The sequence below is a fragment of the Hippocampus comes genome, unplaced genomic scaffold (genome assembly GCF_001891065.2).
Source record: "Hippocampus comes isolate QL1 unplaced genomic scaffold, H_comes_QL1_v1.1 scaffold434, whole genome shotgun sequence".
Classification (NCBI taxonomy): Eukaryota; Metazoa; Chordata; class Actinopteri; order Syngnathiformes; family Syngnathidae; genus Hippocampus; species Hippocampus comes.
The window spans coordinates 241479-262450 of NW_017805117.1; the positions used below are offsets into that span (position 1 = coordinate 241479).

At 45.1% G+C, this 20972-nt stretch overlaps 4 protein-coding genes across 7 annotated transcripts in view; 2 read left to right on the top strand and 2 right to left on the bottom strand.

Annotated features, from left to right (window-relative positions):
* Window positions 1-1777: 1777 nt before the first annotated feature.
* On the bottom strand, window positions 1778-4328 carry pigh (phosphatidylinositol glycan anchor biosynthesis, class H). The gene is made up of 5 exons (XM_019865564.1): window positions 3709-4328; window positions 3076-3285; window positions 2911-2994; window positions 2720-2837; window positions 1778-2503 (listed from the first exon to the last, which is right to left on the bottom strand). Exons 1-4 carry the CDS (start codon window positions 3883-3885, stop codon window positions 2766-2768), a joined length of 543 nt encoding a protein of 180 aa, XP_019721123.1. The 5' UTR covers window positions 3886-4328; the 3' UTR covers window positions 1778-2503; window positions 2720-2765.
* A 231-nt stretch (window positions 4329-4559) lies between these two features.
* On the top strand, window positions 4560-9609 carry zfyve1 (zinc finger, FYVE domain containing 1). Of its 2 annotated transcripts, XM_019865561.1 has the most exons (12): window positions 4561-5845; window positions 5913-6156; window positions 6385-6645; window positions 6710-6924; window positions 7008-7114; window positions 7363-7471; window positions 7538-7635; window positions 7849-7966; window positions 8058-8228; window positions 8335-8515; window positions 8588-8701; window positions 8927-9609. In XM_019865561.1, exons 1-12 carry the CDS (start codon window positions 5354-5356, stop codon window positions 9160-9162), a joined length of 2346 nt encoding a protein of 781 aa, XP_019721120.1. In that variant the 5' UTR covers window positions 4561-5353; the 3' UTR covers window positions 9163-9609. The 2 variants fall into 2 exon arrangements, with proteins under 2 accessions (XP_019721119.1, XP_019721120.1); XM_019865560.1 differs by having other exon boundaries at window positions 4560-5845; window positions 7363-7635.
* Window positions 9610-10314: 705 nt separating this feature from the next.
* wdr21 (WD repeat domain 21) lies at window positions 10315-14319 on the bottom strand. 2 transcript variants are annotated; one of them, XM_019865562.1, is made up of 14 exons: window positions 14203-14319; window positions 13910-14047; window positions 13758-13843; window positions 13507-13664; window positions 13354-13436; window positions 13021-13102; window positions 12794-12940; window positions 12549-12598; window positions 12300-12379; window positions 11921-12013; window positions 11696-11793; window positions 11366-11530; window positions 11184-11298; window positions 10315-11034 (listed from the first exon to the last, which is right to left on the bottom strand). In XM_019865562.1, the coding sequence occupies exons 2-14, from the start codon at window positions 14026-14028 to the stop codon at window positions 10814-10816; spliced, it is 1497 nt and encodes a 498-aa protein (XP_019721121.1). In that variant the 5' UTR covers window positions 14029-14047; window positions 14203-14319; the 3' UTR covers window positions 10315-10813. The 2 variants fall into 2 exon arrangements, with proteins under 2 accessions (XP_019721121.1, XP_019721122.1); XM_019865563.1 differs by having other exon boundaries at window positions 10325-11034; window positions 13747-13837; window positions 13910-14319.
* Window positions 14320-14892: 573 nt separating this feature from the next.
* The window catches only part of dpf3 (double PHD fingers 3), an 11396-nt gene continuing 5316 nt past the window's right edge, over window positions 14893-20972 (top strand). The window contains exons 1-2 of one of the 2 annotated variants that reach the window (XM_019865567.1): window positions 14893-15026; window positions 19753-19913. In XM_019865567.1, coding sequence (XP_019721126.1) covers window positions 14995-15026; window positions 19753-19913 — 193 coding nt within the window. In that variant the 5' untranslated portion in view covers window positions 14893-14994. The remainder of the gene's footprint in view (window positions 15027-19752; window positions 19914-20972) is intronic. The other variant, XM_019865568.1, reaches the window with a different exon arrangement.

Consider the following 20972-nt stretch of genomic DNA (forward strand, 5'->3'; position numbering starts at 1 on the left):
TGAAACTTAATGCATGTTATGTAACACTAAACACTGCTCAGCATTCCCAAGTGAAGAAGACGTGCTGTACTTGTACATGACTGAGTGATGTTAGAATGTGGCCTTCATTGCAAAATCAAATCAATCGATTGCTATGAGTTTCTTTTTTGTTTTTGTTTTAATAAATGAATCAGAGTTCTGTTAATTGACGTTGCATAGGCACCAACCTTAATGGTGCTGCACAAGCAGGAAATTGCTTTTCCTCATCATCATCTGATTACGGTGTCGAGAACACGCATAGTGTGAGTCATCTGGCACGTGACGACGTTCAGGTAAGACGTCATCGGCTTCCTAAAAGGTAGAGGAAATAAAAAGCTTGAGGATCATTGAACATAACAAACATAATGCGAAGTGCTGTATCTTTATATAACTCATGAACAATTGTATTTTGTCCAATGTTTGTTGTTGTAAGGGCTCTGCTGCCTGCCCCCCTCTTTCTTCACCGATGACGAGCAGAACCGGTTAGTCTCCTGTCATCTTATCTGCTGCCAGCTGGTCTGACGGGAGGCGTCTCGCTTCCGTCATGTCTCGCAGGTGGCACTGCGCAGGTAAGTCAACCACTCCCAACAAGGCACAAGTTGTATTGGATCTTATGCAGACCTAATAAAGTGGCCTGTGAGTGTCACTCAACACAGTACACATGGAATGACACATTCCATCTTTATACGCAAAGGTGGAACTACTACTTCCTGTCCATCAGTCAGCAGGTGACTTCCCACAAAGCCAGCAGTCTCGTGTCAGGACCGGTTCTACCATGCTAGCCGGCGAAAATCGCATGTGTGTGTGTGTGTGTGTGTGTGCGCGCGCGTAAGACTGGGCCAAAAACTCACTCCACATTGGACCGCTTTCGAATTCAAATCCAAACTGTCACCGAGTTCCACCTGCCTGCACGGACCGTTAAAGAGCGGACACATTCAGACAAAAGCCACGACTCCACTCTTCCTCTGGCAACAATCCCAATGACACTTAACACCATCCGAAGGGATTGTGTTGTGTCAACAGTGTGCCTGTATACATTTACAGGGTGAAGAAAGAATGAAAAGCACATACGGTAGAGCCTTTAGGACACAAATTGCCTGAGAATGAAAAACAGTATTATTCATAAATAAACACTTTTTACCTTCAGGGATTCTTGCTCAGTGTTTAAACACTGTCATCTGTGACCGCTTTGTAGGGGTCTGTTAATTTGGGGCCCCTACAGGTATTCGAGGTGCCACCACCCGACTCAGCGGGGAGCCAAACCACCCCTCACCCGCTTAACAACACGCTTCTCGCGCTGAAATTTCACACGTCCAAGGAGTGCTGGCAGATGCTGGTCCAGGTTCAGGACTCAGTTGAGGCGGGAATTGCGATTTCAAAACAAATCACGTCAAGAAATGTATTGTAAAGTACAAAGTACAAGGAACTGGGTTCTAAATGAATAATTAACAGTTTACATCTCCGCCTAGAGAAATACTTGACATGAGCTATTATTTACGCTTTGGGTTGCCGCCTTTAAATGGGAGCCTGAGGCCCACCGGTTCCCGGCTGTTTCGCACCTCCAAGGGGTGCACCATAACAATGTCAGAGGCCGCTCTTGATGAGGCTGAAACATCTTTTGCCGTTAAAAGTCACACCCTGTCGCTTGTTTTGTCAGCTTTGGGTGCGCGAGGTTAAAACGGGGGGTCCGACCCAAGGGGCTCCAGGTGGTAGGGGCGAGAAGACGATGGAGGAATGGAAACCAAAAAAATAAACTTCAGACGGACAAGAAGCCTCATTGTTTAATGTGCACATTTTGGTTATCAGATTTCTGGAAACTTCCGTACCAAATACAATTGGACTCCAGAAACGTGTACTCGGAAAGAATTACCGGTAACAAAAATATTTATGACAGAAAAAAAAAAACAGGTCGCAAGGCCGACAAAGGACAACAAAATGTTCAATACAAAATTCGTGACTAACAATAACAACAAAAAACTTACAAAGGTAAGCGAAGAGAACTTGGCAGAATCAGAAAACGGAGAATATGATGAGACGTCTAGTATAATTCGGGTCTTGGAAGCAGAGCTGTGACAAGGCGAATTTTCCGACAGAAACATTAACACAGAGAACTTCTTAAGTAGTCGGCTTGATTACATGAACATTAAGTGTGTACCCAGAGGAGAGGCCCTCCTATGTCACCTTCTGGAGATACACAAGACCAGAACATGACTGTGATAAATATGGTCTAAAATTCTCATAAAGTTGTATCCATATTAATGGATATAAAAGCTAAATCTTGCTCCTTATGTTTACAAAATATAGAGCTTTACTGTTTTCTATTTCCTACATGAATGACATCCCAGTGTTAGAACTCATTCAAGGGATTCAAGTAAGTGTGCGTGGTGCAATGCTGCCCCCTACTGCAGGAATGGACGCAAAACAATTCAGGCCAAGTTAGTCAACAAATGTTGACTTACAAGTTGATTTACAGATCTTGATGCTAAAATGTCAAAGCTGGCACATAATGCTGTGTGAGTGAATTTATGCACTTAATAATCAGGGAGGAAACATATAGGCCCTGATATTGGCTGGGTGAAGATAGCTGGGATAGGCTCCAGCACGCCCCACGACCCTTGCGAGGATAAGGCGGATCAGAAAATGGATGGATGGATGGAAAATAGCAAAAATGCCCCTTTTACGATTAAATTAGTAAATAATATAGTATATATAATAAAGAAGCCTCTGGCCTGGCTACGTGTGAGGTGTCAGCAGTTTGACAGAATCTCCTGACAGCTTTTGTAGACTTTAACCAAGCAGTTCAGCCTTGGCCTTGAGCTCTGGAAAACAAAACAAACAAAACCCAAATCAAATATGATCAGTGTTAATGGTTAGAAACTGATCTATTCTTACCTGAAACAATGGCACCACCCTTGACACATCATCAGGAGCTGAGGGGTCCTTCAGCAGTATGCAAAGGTAGTAGATGATTTGATGCTGTGGTAAAACAAACACTTCAGCTTTGTGTTGCATGAAGCACAAAATGTGACAACATCTATTGTCTATGTTTTTAATCACCATATAAATGGCTTCGTTGATGACCACATCCTTGACTTGGCTCATCTCAATGAAGGTGCTCGTCTCCCGTCCCGACGCATAGCTGGAGGATACCTGGATGCCCAAAGAGCCGATAACGAGTACCGACTCGTGGTCTACCTTCACCAAGTGAATATGTAGCATCATTCCCAACAGGGTGAACAGGATGGCGCCAGTGAGCACAGCTGTGTTCTACATGTAGAGGGGAGATGGTGGGTGCATTAATCCTAATTTTCACACAGACGTTGGTATTGAGCGAGACCAATGTAATGGGACTAACACTTCAGCTATTTTACAATGCTCCCCGTGAATACCGAGCTCTTACGCGGCGACAAAAACCCATAAGTAATTGTCATCTCCCCCCAAAAAGGTATAACATTTCCAATAGATGGGACAACATGGAGAGCAGGCCATAATTTTCGATGAGATGGTCGTTTGAGGATAGGAAACTCCTTCGCCCACTTAAACATAGTTCCTTGGCACCAAGACAGTGAGAGTATCACACGCTTCACAAGAGACAGGAGATATGAATTCGGGGATTCTACTAATGATAAGATAGGCAATTTCTGGAGACGATTTTGTGATGATAATAGTTAATGTTTCTTTATTACTTACTGCTGTGATGAAGAACACGGCATAGGCAGCTAGCCAAACGGCGCAAGTGTATCCCATCACCTTGCCGATGGACATTTTGGGCGAGCTGACAGTAAACTCCCGGCAAAAGCTGCAGTGCTTTTGACAGTCCAGAGATATCGGGTTGCCATTAATATCAGTATAGGCTTCATCTTCCATTTTCACCAAAGAAATAACACAATTAGGACTGAAACGAGGCGGTTACCGTCAAGCTACAACTGACAATCAAGGTCACCAGGAATAAACGAACGTTTCATTTTACCACTACGATGGGTTAAGGCAAGCGAAAACAACTTTTATGATTGTTAATAAAGACTGTTTGTTGTTAAAATGCCAGGCAGTACGATATTACAACATTTTATTGACGAATAAAGACGACTGATAGGAAAGACTGGCCAAGCGTCTGATATTTGTTGTTTACACCAAGGCGTCCCAACTACGCCGGAACGACTATTAATCTTGCACACTTACGTAATTATTTGTTAATTACTTCACCAAGCTGTAACAAAAAATAAATAATACAAAATGAACATGTGATGAATTGAAATGTAATTGGAAATAGACGACAAGCTACGTTACAAGATAACAACAATAATTATATCGGTGTACGCTGGGTTTTGTAAGAAGCTACCACGCATGATAGCTGAAAACGCAAAGCATTGTGGGAAAAACTCAACGGTGTTTAAATACAAATTAAATATTACTCGTTAGCAAAAAAAAAAAACGACTCAAAACAAGACGAATAACTACTAGCATAAATACAATATTTTCAATAGAGCAACAATGAGGCAAACACGGTGAGTGTTTGAGCTTAGCATCACTCCTGCTCTCCTACATTTCCCAGTATGCATTGCGCCCTGTCTGACTTCTCAACCCTGAATAAAAACAAGCTGATCAGCTGATGTAAAAGCAACATCTTCTCCTCCCGGGGTCTGACACAGCAATCCAACTTTATCGCCGAGGTTAGTGCGTGGCACCGGGGCGCTATGCTACGTTATTATTAGCCAGCACACACTTTTTAAACTGTGTCGAGCTGGCAGTTTTGTCAAGTCGAGTCATTCGTCGTCGGCTGGGACTGGTAACCGCCGCGAGGTCAGCCGATTGACACGGAGGTTGTTGTTTTCCTACATAATTACTGCTAATTATTATTAATGCAATATTCTCTGAGTGTATGAATAACAATGGTCACAGTATACGTCGTTTACCAACTTGGCATCAACCCATTTAGGTATTAACGAGGTAAAAAGATGTTGGAACATTTTTTGGTTAACACCTAAGCACACTTTTATGGATATATTTTGACTACTTTTTGGAAATGTTGTTTTGATTAAGGTGCTCACGTTACACACAGTAGAATTTGGTGTTATTTGTTGCATAATTGTAAGGTTGCTTGAGTAATCATTTCTGTTAGCCACTTGACCAAGAGAGCACCCGAAGAAAGGATTAAAGCAAACATAAATGGATAAAACACGAAGGAGAGTCTGATTCGATGCTATGAAAAGAGTGCATGAAAACCGGACAAAAGTCATTATTATAGTGATAATTTAGATCATTAGAGCTATTTTCTCGGTCTGAGGAATTGTGCCAAGGTGTGCTGATAGTCGAGTGTAGTCCTCCTTTATCAACGATGAGTAGTCAAAGTCCCGCCGAAGATAAAACCACGAATACACCACTCGTCTGCCAAGAGAGTTACGCATGCGGTGGGTCGGACGAGGCCTCCTTCGAATGTGACGAGTGCAGCAGCCTTCAATGCGCCCGCTGCGAGATGGAGCTCCACCGGCAGGAACGTATGAGGAACCACGACCGGGTTCGCATTGCCCCGGGCCACGTCCCCTTCTGCGACTCGTGCAAAGGGGACGGCGGCGGCGGCTCGGTCACGGCCGGGCGGGTGCGAGCGGCCGTCCGCTGCCAGGGATGCAAAATAAACTTATGCTTGGACTGCCAGAAACGCACCCATAGCGGTGGGAACAAGAGGAAGCACCCTCTCACCCTGTACCCCCAGGCCAAAAGTGCCCAAGAGAACAGCGTCAGCTCCGGCGAGTCTGAACTAGACATCATGAAAGAGCAGCTAGACAAAGTGTGCAGTTTCCTGTTGGTGGATGAAAAAGAGGAGATGCAGGTGAGTTCCTCGACATTCCTCTCTTGATGGATGTGGAGGGAGGGACTAATCTTAGGAGGTTTTTCAGGTGAAGAACGAGGAAGAGTTTGTGAACAGACTGGGATGCGACCCAGACGAGCTACTCAAGGTGGTCTCCATTTTTGGCAACACCGGCGAGGGGAAGTCGCACACGCTGAACCACACCTTCTTTCTTGGAAGGGAAGTGTTCAAAACATCCCCGACACAGGAGTCTTGCACGTTGGGAGTGTGGGCTGCCATGGACCCGCTGCACCACGTGGTTGTCATTGACACGGAAGGACTCCTCGGAGCTGGTAAGATGCAAAATTTTGTGACTTTGAAACCCACTTCTGGTTACGTCCACAAGTATTTGGACACCTTCTGCCTTGCTACACCACCCCAATGGATCAAGATGTGATTGAATTGTGAACTGTTAGATTTCATCAAGACCTTTCAAGCAATATTTTTTCCTCACATTGCAAAACACTCGTGCAAGGGAGCGTAGGCAAAGTTCTGTATTTTATTTTTTTTTGGGGACTCAGGGTCTAGTCAAGGTCAGCGAACCCGCCTGCTCCTCAAAGTCTTGGCCATCTCGGATCTCGTCATCTATCGGACACGCGCTGACCGTCTCCGCGATGACCTTTTCAAATTCCTGGGCGACGCCTCGGAAGCCTACTTGAGGCACTTCGCCCGGGAGCTGAAGGCGACCACCACGCGCTGCGGCCTGGATGTCCCGCTGTCCACCCTGGGCCCTGCGGTCATCATCTTCCACGAGACTGTGCACACCAAACTGTTAGGATCAGGTAGAGTACCAAAAGGAGGCCCTCAACCAGAAACGCATGGCGTTGACGTTTTTGCAATCTGCAGACAAGCCGTCCGAGTCGGCGGACCGCCTCCTTCAAGAGCGTTTCAGGAAGCTGGCTGTGTTCCCAGAGGCCTTCAGCTCCATCCAGTACCGCGGGACTCGTACCTACAACCCACCCACTGACTTCACTGGCTTGCAGCGCAGCCTGGAGCAGCAGCTGGACAACAACGCCACACGCTCGCCCCGTTCCGCCGGCGTCATCTACAAGGCCTTGCAGGTCGGGCAACGCCCGAGTTACCTCTGCCAATGGGTGATGTTAGCCAGAGAGAGTCACTATTGATGACTGCTTGATCTCTTCAGGCGCTGAGTGAGCGTTTCAGTGGCGATAGTCCCAATGAACACATCACCAGTAACTCCTTCTTCCCCGATGAGTACTTCACCTGCTCCTGCATCTGCCTGAGTTGTGGGTATGTACAGTACAGTTATCCTACAGTTAGCTACTGTTCACGGCTACAGGCGTAGAGGAAAAAAAAAACAATATACTGGACCTTCGGGCGTTGCCGAAAGATCACAAAAAACACAAACAGGTTCTATAGAAAAACAATCTGAAAGGTGAATTTGATAATCGTGAGGCATGAAGATGCTGGGGATTACCGAATGTTGTTTTATTTATGTTTGTAGTGCAAAAGATTTTAAAGTGAATGTTTATTTTTAGGTCAGGCTGTAAGAGAAGCATGAACCACCTGAAGGAGGGAGCAGAACACGAAGCCAAGCACCAATGCCGCTACTCGGCGCAGTACGACAACCGCATCTACACGTGCAAGGTGAGCGTTCCATGTTATGCCGCGTTTAATGAGGACGCAAGCGACTACGTTTCTAAAATTTTCCAGGCCTGCTACGAGGGAGGAAAGGAGGTGATCGTGGTTCCCAAGACGACGGCCTCGTCCGACTCGCCATGGTTTGGCTTGGCCGTCTACGCCTGGTCTGGGTGAGTCACAGAAGGAAATTTGATGGGTTGGGTGTAATTGAAAGTGATTTTATATTGACAACGTACCAAACCACACAAACAAATCGAGTCAAGTCAGCGGCATCCGTTAGAGTTGGTGGATTTCCCCCTTGCCAGTACTTCTTCTATAAGAATTATTTCAAAGGCCACAACTCACTGCGGTCTTTTCTTTTTCATCCATATTTTCTTTTTTAGATACGTCATCGAGTGTCCCAATTGTGGAGTGATATATCGAAGCAGGCAGTACTGGTATGGAAACCAGGACCCAGTGGAAACGGTTGTCAGAACCGAGATCCAGCACATCTGGCCGGGGGTGAGGCCATACTCAAGTCAATGTGTTCGCACATTTTGTTGGCCAGCGAGGACTTCTGCCTGCGACACTGACCAGATCGTCCTCATTTCAGTCGGACGGCTTCCTGAAAGACAATCACAACGCCGCCCAGAGGCTGCTGGATGGAGTCAAGTACATCTCCCAGTCGGTGTCGGAGCTCAGCGTCAAGCCGGCCAAAGCGGTCACCTCCTGGCTCACCGACCAGATCGCTCCCACCTACTGGACGCCCAACTCTCTCATCCTGGTATGTACATTTTTTTTCCTGGTGCATGCATTCAAACTTGAATTCCAAGCTCCCCTTAGCTAATTAATGTTGTTGTTTTACATAAACGTCATGATTTTTCTTTCAGAAATGCCACAAATGTGCAGCGGACTTCCAAGCGAACGACACCAAGCACCACTGCCGGGCCTGCGGCGAAGGCTTCTGCGACGCCTGCTCCTCTAAAACCCGCCCGGTCCCCGAGAGAGGCTGGGGGCTGGCACCCGTTCGAGTCTGCGACGGGTGCTTCCAGAACAGAGGAATACCCACTGGTATGCAAAATTTTCCATCCTTTTTCACCGTGATGTACAGGAAGATGGCTGACGCGTGAGTGTCTGGTCTAGAGCTCCTGGATGCGGCCTTGGAGGAGGAAGGCGGCACCTTGATCGCAAGGAAGGTCGGGGAGGCTGTTCAGAACACCCTTGGCGCCGTCGTCGGCGCCATCGACATACCGCTCGGTGAGAAAAAAAAAGACCAAAACGAACAGCCAAGAAACTGAAACAAGTTGTTATCAATGGAGTTCGGTTCCTATGGCGCGCAACACGAACATGCGCGCAACAGTGCGTTTTCAACGATTTTTGTCATACCGCTACACAAGATCGTTGACTGCACGACCCCGAACTACCACGTAGCGATATCATAAACCCAAGACTCCTTGTATTTTAAACCTCCGTGTCTGCCAGGCCTGGTGAAGGAAGCCGCACGTCCCGCCTACTGGGTCCCAGACCAGGACATCCAAGCCTGCTGCGGCTGCCAGCGGGACTTCTCGGCCTCTCGCCTCTCCATCCACCATTGCCGCGCCTGCGGTCAGGGCGTGTGCAAAGACTGCTCGCAGGAGCGGCGTGCCGTCCCCTCCCGGGGTTGGGATCACCCGGTGAGGGTCTGCAGCGTATGCAGCCAGAAGTCCGGGGAACTCTAGCAGGACCTCAAAACCACGTGGACCCCTTTTTGTCTCTGGTTCTTCCATTTTGGGTTTCGGACAGTATTTTTTGTTTTTAACTTTTGGTCAGTCGATGAAATGTGCATATCATGAAGGGAACTTGAGAGAACAGAATCACGTTTTGGACAAATCGCTCTCGAAGATTGAGATTCTTGTTTGGACTATCACATCGCCCCATACTATGTCTTCCTATATTGCTTATCGCGGTCAGAGTTCGGGGTCTGAGAGAAGAGGCATTGACAAACACACAGTCATCCGTAACCACAATTTAGTTGTCACAGTCAGTCATAAGTGGGACTATTTCACAGTATTAGTTAGTATATGTTGGTAACCAACCTGCTGACTACTGTCCTTGCGTTTGGACCTTTTTTTTTAAGTCAACCATCATGGTTTATTGTTGGACTGTAAATGCATTCCAATATACAAAAAAAAATTAAAAATCCGTCCTATCCACGCTGACGCCACCGCAAGCCTTTAGTAGCTAGTTTTAAAAAGGCGGACATCAATCAAAAAGCCTTAATCATGACAAATGGAAATTGAAAAAACAAACGTATACACACGTAACACCTTTTTGTTTACACCGTTGGATGAACTGGTTAGCAATATTGACATTGTTGAGGCTGGACCTTCAAAAATCTCACCACTCACGAGCGACATCACACATGAAATGACTTGAAGCTTAAGTGATCCAAACAAATACAAAGTGTGCTAGAAAAAAGTTCCAGGGCTGGTGTCAGTTCACACACTACAAGTTTTGCCCTTTAGTGTGAGCCAGACGATCGACTAGCCAGAGTTTTTGCAGGCCAAGATGCCTGCTCACGCTGCCTGCCCTGATCATCTGAATGTGGCTGGCCGGAACGAACAGTGCTGTGATGGAGCAACCTCCCTACTCACTTGAACTGGTGCTATGTGATTTTTTTTTTCCCTCTCTCCCTTTTCAAGCTCAAGAGAATCTTCAATGGGACCTATTTTATCTGGATGACATCATGATGACCATTTTTTATTTTCCCCAAGTGTGGCAGAGAAGACAGGGAAAGTGCAATGGACTTGCTTCGATTACATCGAAGCTGGAAATTTGTAGTTTAGATTTGAAATATATTTTGACACTCTTCTGACATGCCCTTTTAAGTATTTTTTTTTTTTGCCAGGGACATGTCCTCCGTACATCTGCCAAGGATACAATAGAATGCGAGAATGTCATTTCCTGAGTTTGCTGGGGTTTAATTTAATGTGCGTTTTTTTTTTTTTTTTTAGAACAATTTAAGAACGTCAGACAAAGCGGGTTTTTTTAAACACAAAACTGCAACGAAGTACTGTATGTAAATTTTCAAAAATGAACATGATACAAAGTTAAAGCAACGCTACAACAAATGCACCATGCTCATGAATTAAACACCAAACATGTCACCTTATGTTTTGTCGTTTTTGATTTGCTTACTCAAGCATACTTGTGTAAAAGTTTCCATCATTCTTCCTGTTATAAAATACAAAGATGGAGCTCTAGAACTTCTTCTTCTCTCTAGCTCTAGAACTACTGAAAATATAAGAAATAACTCTCAGTTTATTGCAGTGGAATTCAACACCACTGCAAACAGAAAAACAAACATATTTGAAATTCTTCGACATTCAATCAGACATCCTGTGACTCGGTCTCATCTGTGTTGTAGGGGAAGTGGTAGAGGTCTTTTTTGACAGCCATAAGCAGGCCCGGGACCCCCGTGCGGCCACCGAGGCCAGAGGAGAAGACCACGCTGGGGATGGCGTCGTTGGCGGCCGGGTGGGGCGACGGGATGGTCCTCAGAAGGTGGCCATCACGCAGGCTCCAGCACCTCGTGTAGCAGTCCTGACCCACTGTGGATGAAGAGAAGAATGTAATTGCAACGCCATGTAAAGTAGCCAAGTACAAATGCTAATATGCTATGCCGTTTTTTTTTTTTTTAAAAACACACGTGTTTGCATATCATCTTAAGTACAGAGTGTGGAGTAATTTTGTCCCCTACCAGCCAAAAGAAGGCCCTCAGGCTCACTGACATGAATGGGGAGGTGGGCATGCTCGTTGTAGTGGCCCCGGTATTGCTGTATTGGCTTCCTGGCCCGGATGTCCCAGAGCTTGATCTGACGTAGAGATCACAGAGTTGTGAAGTTCCTGTGGTCAAGGTGTGATGAATGTGTGATTCCTGACCTGGCCTGACATGTCTGCAGCAAGCAGGTAGTTTTCATCCCGCAGGATGCGCACCGACGTGATGGACGATTCTTGCCTAAAGCTCATCGCCTTGCTGCCTCTGTGCTTGCGTGCGTCGAGGCCGAAAATCTCTCCCGATCGGCAGCCATTGAACAGCAAGGGGACCTGTGTGGATTACTTGTCATGTCAAAGTCAGGTACACGCATACCGACAATTTGGCCAAATTTAACAGCACCCCCGCCCCTTTCACATTTGGTTGATACGTCAACGTATGCATTCTATCTGACACGCCATACAACAATCAAGTTTAAAAAAGACACGCAAACTCACTCTAACACAAAACTGCTGAGCCAAAACGTCGCTGTTGACGCTGATAGTTTGTTTTTTGCCCGTGATGGCTTGTTGCAGGACCACCTGATGAGATAAACCTGCCAATAAACAAAAACATTGAGACCATTAAATTCGACACATGTATACACATTGCTACAAAGTGTCATTTTGACCCAAAAAAAAAAAAAAAAAAAAAAATTGTTTTTTTCTTTTCTTGACACTGACCTACACTAAACCACTTGTCAAACTGCGGATGTAGACACCAAGCACAGCACCAGGCAGTGGGGATCTTAAAATTGCAATGCATCCCTGGCTGATCTGTGGACAGAAGGGGACACTTCATTAGGTACACCTGCACATCCAATCAATGCAAAAAAATAAATAAATAAATCGTTCTACTATAGCTCACTTGAAGTGTACTGAGAGCAATGTCATGATACTTCTAACTCTTTATTTACTAGATAAACAAAGTAACCGGACTATGAGGTTCAGCTCTTGCTATGATGCAGTGTAACTTTGACCCTGCTATAATCCACTATAAAAGGAGGTTCAATGACCGATTTAATATAATAATAATTGTAATTAAAAAGAAAAATTATGTCACTTGAGTCAGTGTTGCTGAACAGCGAGGCGGGAAGCAAAGTGACGTAGCTGGGCCTGTCCACAACACCCACCAGGCACAGTCTAGAAAATTCAGGCTTCAGTTAAGGGGGTACCGGGCTGAGGCAAAACATGAGCAAACAACACATTTCATTCAACAAACACGGGTGGGTCTGCAACATATCCAACCGTGTCAAACGGCGTTTCACTGTACGTCAAACATAAGGCAAAAAAAAGCATTATCAGAGGATACAACACATGAGAGTCCGGATAGCTGACCGAGGCCCAGCAGATGGAATTCACCTGAAACTCATGTAAGAGGGATTGAAAACGCAAAACATTGCTTAATCCCATGTTTGTGACAGCTGAAAATACCCAAATGATACACAATCAATCTGGTTCAATTCATAACAGGCAACCACTCCAAAAAGCCAACTACTTTTGTCTGAGCCACTGAAAAGTCAGTTTTACACGAAATATTCCCTTGAATATTTTCACCTTGCAGTCGGTGATGGAAGGGTTGTCACACGTTTCCACAGACAGAGACCCACTGTTGCTGCTTTTGCTGAAGCTCATGTAGCCGTACTTGCAGCCCCCGTGGGACATGTCGCTGACGGTGAACACTTGCTCACACTTGGAGTCGGCCTGTGAGAGAATAACAATGAAATCCGCTTGCCGTTTTTTTTCGGGGGCGTTCATAGCGGGGAGCTTGCTTCGGCACAGACCACGATGGTCCTAATGTCGTCTGTGCTCTGGTAGTCCAGCTTGCAACGTCTCATGGTGCTGATCCTACACTCGTGAACCCGTCTGAAAGCGGATTGTTGCCAGTGCCATCGGTGAATTACAGATGAAACAAACGGAATGAGAATAATAATTTAAAAAGATATCTGGCAACAGCTCTGATCTCAAGCTGCAATTGCAGACTCCTGACCGCGAACAACTTCCGGCAATGGAGGTCGTGCAGCACATCTTAGGTATAAATTACAACGCAGGGTAAAATCTTTTTTCCAAAATCTTTTAAAAATCAAACATAAACTGACTATGGACACTAATAGTACCTGCAGTAGGACATCTCAGATAACAGCCCAAGGTGTCGATTCTGTAGAATCAAGGAAGCATTGAGCCCTGCCCTCGGTGCTTTCTAGAAGCAAGATAACAAATTTTGGCTCGTTGGATATGCTCCATCTGAAAGGCAATGTACGTTCCAATACTTTTGTGGCCTTGCCATCCTCCGCAAGCATCCGAGCCCTCTCTTTCTCACGTTCCTTATCCTTCAGCTGCTCTCGGGTAAGAGGGTTGCAGTTGTTGTGACCCGGCAACAAGCGGAAGTATCGGTTCTTCTCCGGGTCAAAGTAGAAACCTGGCAGCTCTAATGACGAAAAAGGATCTCGATTTTTACTTGTAGTGTGTGTCAAGATTTAGTCAGGGATCAATCTTACTTTTGGGGATACCTGGTACTGACCTGGCGCTGCGCTGCTGTTTGAGGAAGAAGAGCTGGCTTGGTTGTCAGATCTTATGGAAGAAGGCCCTGCATCACCATTTCTGTTCATTTGAACACAGCATTGGCATGACATTTTAAGAACTGAAATTTGCAGGCACAAAAAACACCCCCACCTGTCGACCCGTGATGGTCTCCACTGTCTTGCCCGGTACCGTCCACGTCCACGGTGCCGAGTGTAACCTTGCTGTTCTCTCCGGTCTCGTTGGCCATCTTTCCAGTTCCACTTTTTCATCTTGCTACTTTAGTCCACCCTGAACGGATGCCACATTGTCTGTTTTGTTTTTGTTGTCACTCCATCTCATTACAACGTGTTCCAGCGTGGAGCTCGCCAAAGTTTGCGGGTTGTCGTGATGCTGCGGCTAATTTAGCAGCAAAGTATAACATTCAAGTAGTGAGTTTCGTTTACCTGTTGGTAAACTGCATGACGTGTAGAAGAACTGGACGTTTTCGTAGTTTCAAATAATTTCCAAGCTTGGAAATTGAGCTTTTCGGCGAGTGAGTTTCCGCCATTTGGTCCCGCCTTGAAAAGATCGTCATTGGTGAATATTTTACAACGATGCGTGACGTAGACAGATTGTATTGGCTGTCTGCTTTTATGGACAATAAAGCTAGGTTTATTTTATTTTTGTAAATACATGACTAATATTTTATTGATTAATTTGACACGTTTCGAATAGATTGTATTGTTTGGGTTTAATAGTGACTGGTCACCATTGGTCGATTGTGAACAGAGTAAATGTCTTAGTAAGCTCCCATCGGCTATTTTCTCTATTGGGTTTTGCTTAAGCATATTGTATTTCTGGTTTATTCATCAGTTCATTATCCCAAAACAATCTAAATTGACACTTCATTACTGTCATATTCATTAACATTTTGTTTATGGATTTACTACCTGAAGTGTATTTTGCATGATTACAATAAGTGACTCGCTCCATGGCCAAGAAAATGCAATCCTACTTATTTTAACAGTATTCCATCCTAAAACGTAAAAACATCTCTTTTTTTAATCACGTTTTACTTGTATTCATTTTGACAGCAGTTTTGAGTGAGGCTGCGCCCACTGGCGCGACGTTGCTGCACACATCGGTTGTGGGTCAAACCGCTCACTCCTCCTCCTTCTCCTCCTCCTCATGTTTTTTGGGTCCCAAACTACATCGAGATTTGGAATACAGTAGTGCGTTACACGTCCTGCTGGAAAATGGCGACTGCAATCCAGAATCCTTTAAAATCGTAAGTAAACGTTTATTATTTACGCGTGTGAGGTTGCACAGGGAGCGATTTTCTGAATGCATAAAAGGGAGTGCATGTGCTTCACGGAAAGCCAAAAAAAACACATTTGAACGATGCTATTGTTAGACCTGGACAATCTGTGCACGCGTGTCTGCAGGTAATGTATGGCATGCCAGTTGATGGATTGCGCAATCATATAAAATGGAATATGATAAACATCCACTCGTTCTTTGAAAAAAAAGTTGTCCACAATACCTTGAGGTTCAACCGAGAAATCCTTTAATCATTGCCAGCATATTAATCACTTTTTATTTTGTACCACACATGCAAACTGAGAGCTCCAAGCATACACGTCTCGATTTAATGTTTTTGTATCGAACCTATTGTGATTAAAAACAAAACGAAACATGGATTTAATTTCCTTTTTACTTTTGCTCTTTTATATACCTTGATAGGTGCAGTTTTGAATAACACAAAAGCAGAGCGCCATTAAAAATCTCCAAATGAAGTCTTTTCAATATGTGGAAAATGAAACAAACAAAAACTCAAGTGAAGAAAACCATGATAACGAGTTTCTTTGTATGTGGTCTTCCTCCAACATTCTAAAAATATGCATGTTGGGTTCACTGATGAACTAGGGGTAATTTAAAATTCTCCACAAGTGTGATTGTGAATGGATCTGGGCAGGTGAAAAGTTTGAGAACCACTAATTTGGTTAGGAATGTCATGACTGCCATGATTCTTATTGCATGATACACGGAATACTTTTTTGTCTTAAAGAGACTTTACCACCTTTGTAAGGATGAGTCGCAAGCTATTCAGAATCTTTCCTGCTTTCCCTCAATGCTGTTTTTCCAGTAGTGCGCTCTCTGTTCTCAGCATTATTTTCACTTTCCTGAATTCCTCAGTCAAAATTAATAGGGGCACGATGACGCAGAGTGAAACACACAGGCTGAACTTTAGCAGACCGGCGACGCTTTAGACTCCTGCGTTTCTGCATAACAGCTTAGTCCGCAGACAGTGTCGAGCTACTGCACTATATGCGCTTGTTTTTGCTTTTGTGAATGTCCGAACAGCAGATTATCCTCCAGAGTCCATCTGTTCTTGTAGGAGGCAAGGAAGAACGATCTGCTGCCGATGCTTGGGTATGGAGGACCCAGGCCAAATTGGAATAATCCTTATTCGTATCTTCACGTTCACTGATACAAACCCGTTGTGTATGCTTGACTATGTGTTAAGATCCTCGTGGAACGTACATCGTGACTTCGAATATTAAGACGAATGGAGAAAGAACCTAGATCCTCCACAAGATTCTAAACTCCTTGGTGGAGGTCGTAACAGAAAGTGATCCAAAATTCCTTGGGGGCTGGAGGGAAGGGGGCGGGGGGGTAGAAGACTCAAGGTTTTTGGGGGGACAATAACAAATATTCAAGTTAAAAAAAAAAAAAAACAGAATGTCATTGTCATTGTTTTAGTCCAGAAAAAAATATATAAATATAAATAGAATGTGTAGTGTAACAATAAACCATCTAACAAATGCATCGTCAAATTTTAGGCTGTTGTTGTTGTTGGCTTTTTTTTAAGCTCACAAAATGTGTCAATAGGAGCTTTTCATTCGACACTGTCTTTCACCGAATGCAAAAGAGAATACAAATGCGCAACATCCCACAGCCTAAATATGATCAAATATGTGATTACGGTGAGCATCCTTAAGCCTCACAACGCATCGTCTGGATCAACATTATTATGAAAGGTTTCCATATTTGCGTGAGGGGGTTGGGCATGGGGGGGGGGACTGTGGGGGTTGTGTAATTTTTATGATGTGTTTGTTTTATATGTTGGGTCGCCGTGTGCCCCACCCCCATAATGCCGTGGTGGAGGATTTGGGGGGGGGGGGTGAGCTGGTGGGGTGGTGTTCAGTCTGGCTGCATGCACTTCATAAATCCATAAAACAGGATGAGGGAACCTTGCCCTGCATCCATCTTTTCCTCCATTTCACCCCATCTGCAGCGGGGACATTTTAAGCCCGCTACATTTCCTCATCAACCCTTTCCCTGATGTCCCTTCTCATCCCCCATCCACCTTTTCCCTTTTGTGTGTTTTTCACCCCCCCCCCCCCCCCCCCCCCCCCCCCCCCCCCCCCCCCCCCACCCCCGCCTACCCTGCGTGTGAGGGTGACATGGGTCGAAAGGGAACACGTGTGCCCCCGAGACATGTCAAACACCCCCCTCCCGACCCAATTTATGTTTTCTTGCTCTGACGACCCCCCCGCCCCAGCCCCAACACACCCACCCCGCTCCTGCTCTGCCTCAGCCTATAACAAGCCCTAAATATTTGCATGAAACTCCGCCATTCCCGGTATTGTGAGGACACAAGCTCACAGTTCCGGTTAATCACCTCGTTTGCCGCTTAAATGGGCTGCAGGGGGACTTGAAAAAGGAAGTAAACAGGAAGGGAGGTTCTTCTGGAGCTGTTTTGGTGTAAAACATCGTGTGAGATTTTTTTACTTTTCATGCTCTGCACATAATAGATTTGTAGGGATGTGAGAAATCACTTTTTTTTTCATACCAGTAGGAGTATTCACTCTTTGAGTATTCACGAATCTAGCTCGTACTTTTGATCAATGACATTTCATTGAACACAATGACAAAAATTTTTGAACCAAGACTTTTCTGTCTGACAAAGATGATGATTCGCCGATGTATCAAACTGCCACTGTCACCGTCAGCAGCAGCTATCATTTTTATTTATTTTAATCATTTTTGCCAAAAGCATATCGCCAGCCACGACGGCGGCTATCCAGAGGCCGAGCCGCAGTGTGTTTGTTTACGGAGTTTGATGCACGGCTCGAGCACGAGGCAGTTTCTCTTCCCGTAGCACCCGACGGTAATTTATCACGGCACTGATGAGTTTACCATCGATTCATTGCTGTTTTGGGAAAAGAGGAACTCAAAACGCTGAAGCGAGGGACATGAATATAACATGTGGCAGACGAGGAAGATTTGAGGTGGTGGAATGATGAGCAGACGTTCACTTCCCCCCCTGCCTTTTCTATCTCATGTCAACTGTGGAAAAACTTCCTGGCAGTTCCAACAGCTTCCACTCTGGTGGTGAAGGCTCACCACAGGATTTTGAGAGTGTGTCTGTGGGAATTTTGTGAGGTCAATCGACATACCAGCTCATCCCAAAAGGTGTCCTTTCTCTGCATAAAACTCATCCGACCATTCCTCGGTGGAATGGAAAAACGCTTTCCCCAAACGTTTCCAGTGTTGTTCAGATTGTCGTCTGCTTCTCATTGGAATGAAAGGATGGATTTACACTGCACAGTTCAAAGGATACGATTCCACCTTTTTGGTCTCAAGAGGCGCAATTCAGTCGATGGGAAAAAAAAAACACACACACATGCAATCGGATAGCTTCCTCTTCCAAACATGGAGAAAAATCCAACATCTGCATCGGCTATCTGCCAGTGCAGCGTACATGTGAGGTTTGACATCATTCGAATATCTCAATTGGTGGGTGACATAGCCATGTTTGTAAAGAAAGGTTACATAAAGGAGCAGAGAACATGCACGAAAAGGGGAAATACAGCGAAATGCAGAAATAAAGCGATCTGAAATGCTCGAGTCGTGCTCGTCTCAGCCTTTTTCCACTGAATATCATTCTAAAACACGTGAAGGCACTCGGGCACACATGCACGGTGACTCACTTATGTAAGAGCGGATGAGGTCGCCCGAGGAAGCATTGAAAGGTGACCCAAGGTCAGGCAGAGGAGAAAATAAGCATCGTTATTTTTCAAAAGGCAGATTTTTTTTTTTTTTTAGGACGTTCTATTCCTGTGGTTGCAACGAAATCCAAAATTGTACGTTAGTCAGAGCGCGGTGTAGTGTATCGCTAACCTGTGTTGGCACAGTGGTAAAGTCCTAATTACAGAATTCAGATAAAAAAACCAAAAACAGCGGAAACTGAACGTGTCGTCTCGTGCCACGTATTCTCATGACACGATGCAAACTAGTTCATTGCGCGCCTTTGAAAACTTGAAATCCTCGTACACCGAGGACATCCTTCATTTAGACAGACAGTACTCACATTCTGTTCTTAAGCTGACGTACAGTAAAGCTCTTGTCAAAAAAAAACAAAAAAAACGGTTTCAACTCTTTTACTTGCCTGCAAGTAAAAATCTAAATAAATGAAAAGCGCAAACTCTGAATTTTACTTTTCAACATTTGACGTTCCTTCTCTCCGTCAACGTCTTTTTTCACAAAGTATTCGATGTTGACAGAGGAGCGAATGAATTGGCCAATGAGCCCTCCCTCATCTTCTTGACCCACACGCTCGCCCTTCCATCCAAACAATGAACATCTTTGTAAAATCCACATACCGGTCCTTGTCCAATTTGGCATTCTTTACATATCTGCGCACGGCATCTCCAGAAGCTCCTCGGCTTGTTTGGACACAAATACAAAGTCAGATACCATCCTGCTTACATGCGGGTATCCCCATCCTTTGATTCTGCTGGCTGGGAACCGCAGCGCTCTTATAATATGACACTCATTATTCATGTCTGATAGTACAGGTGGACCTTTGATAAATGGCGAAGGACATGTATTGTAATTTGAAACTCCTATTTGTATGCACAAAGTAAGAGTGAACCCCACAACATAGTCATTTGACGGTTTTCCGTGGTTTGAAAAAGTCACTAATCCCCAATACCGTCTGTCACCAGTATGGGCGACCAGTTCTACAAAGATGCCATCGAGCAGTGCCGCAGTTACAACGCCCGCCTGCGTGCCGAGCGTAGCGTGCGGATGCCCTTCCTGGACTCGCAAACTGGCGTTGCCCAGAACAACTGCTACATCTGGATGGAGAAGTGCCAGCGGCAGCCAGGTGAGACTTGAAGGAAACCAGAGGGCCAAGAGTTGAGTGTTTTGTGGACCGTCAAACTTCACCGCGATTGCCATGTCCACATTCACTGACCAAAACTCAAAATGTTCACAATTTAGTGTCCACATGTCGGATATACGTGGTTTAAATTTGGCAGCAATTGGAAAAAGTCAGAAGTGGAGCTGGAAACAGCTAAAATGGCCAGCTCAAACTAAAATGTCAGAATTTTTTGTGGGTCAACTCATGGTCGATATGCCTGCCAAATTTCATGTTGCCCAGTCAAACTGGATTCCCAAACTGACACTGCATTAAATCAAAATGGCAGACTTCCTGCTTTTCAATCATGGGTTCTTGAGATTTTTTTGTGGGTCTACTCAGACTAGACATTTCTTCCTAATTCCATGCCAAATTACAATCGACTTTGGGGGCTGAGTTGTCGAAAACGTCTGTACGATGCTACTGGGTTTATTGTTATATGGACTCAAATATAGATGTAAATATATATTTCATGAGTTGCTCTCCACCTGTGTCACACAAAATCCAACAGAATAGGAAGATTTTTGCTCATTTCGCATAGAGTCGGGACAAAAATAGCCTGCCCTCCGTCCACGGCGCCCCACCGGCCGCACCCTGCACTTTGCGGGCGGACCTGACGCACATTACGTTGCTTTAGAATCTTCTCCCGCCTCCTTTTCTTCACCCCGTCTGCCCCGTGAAGCCCAAAAAAAAATCAACCACGTTCTTCACCACACAAATCGTGACAAACAGCCGAAGTGGGACTTCCTGAAATATGTGGATCATTAGCCTGAACACTGACATAATTGTGTGCGTGTGTGTGTGTGTGTGTGTGCGTGTGTGTGTGTGTGCGTGTGTGTGTGTGTGCGTGTGTGTGTGTGTGCGTGTGTGTGTGTGTGCGTGTGTGTGTGTGTGCGTGTGTGTGTGTGTGCGTGTGTGTGTGTGTGCGTGTGTGTGTGTGTGCGTGTGTGTGTGTGTGCGTGTGTGTGTGTGTGTGTGTGTGTGTGTGCGTGCGTGTGTGTGTGTGTTTGAAGTTTTCAATGGTAG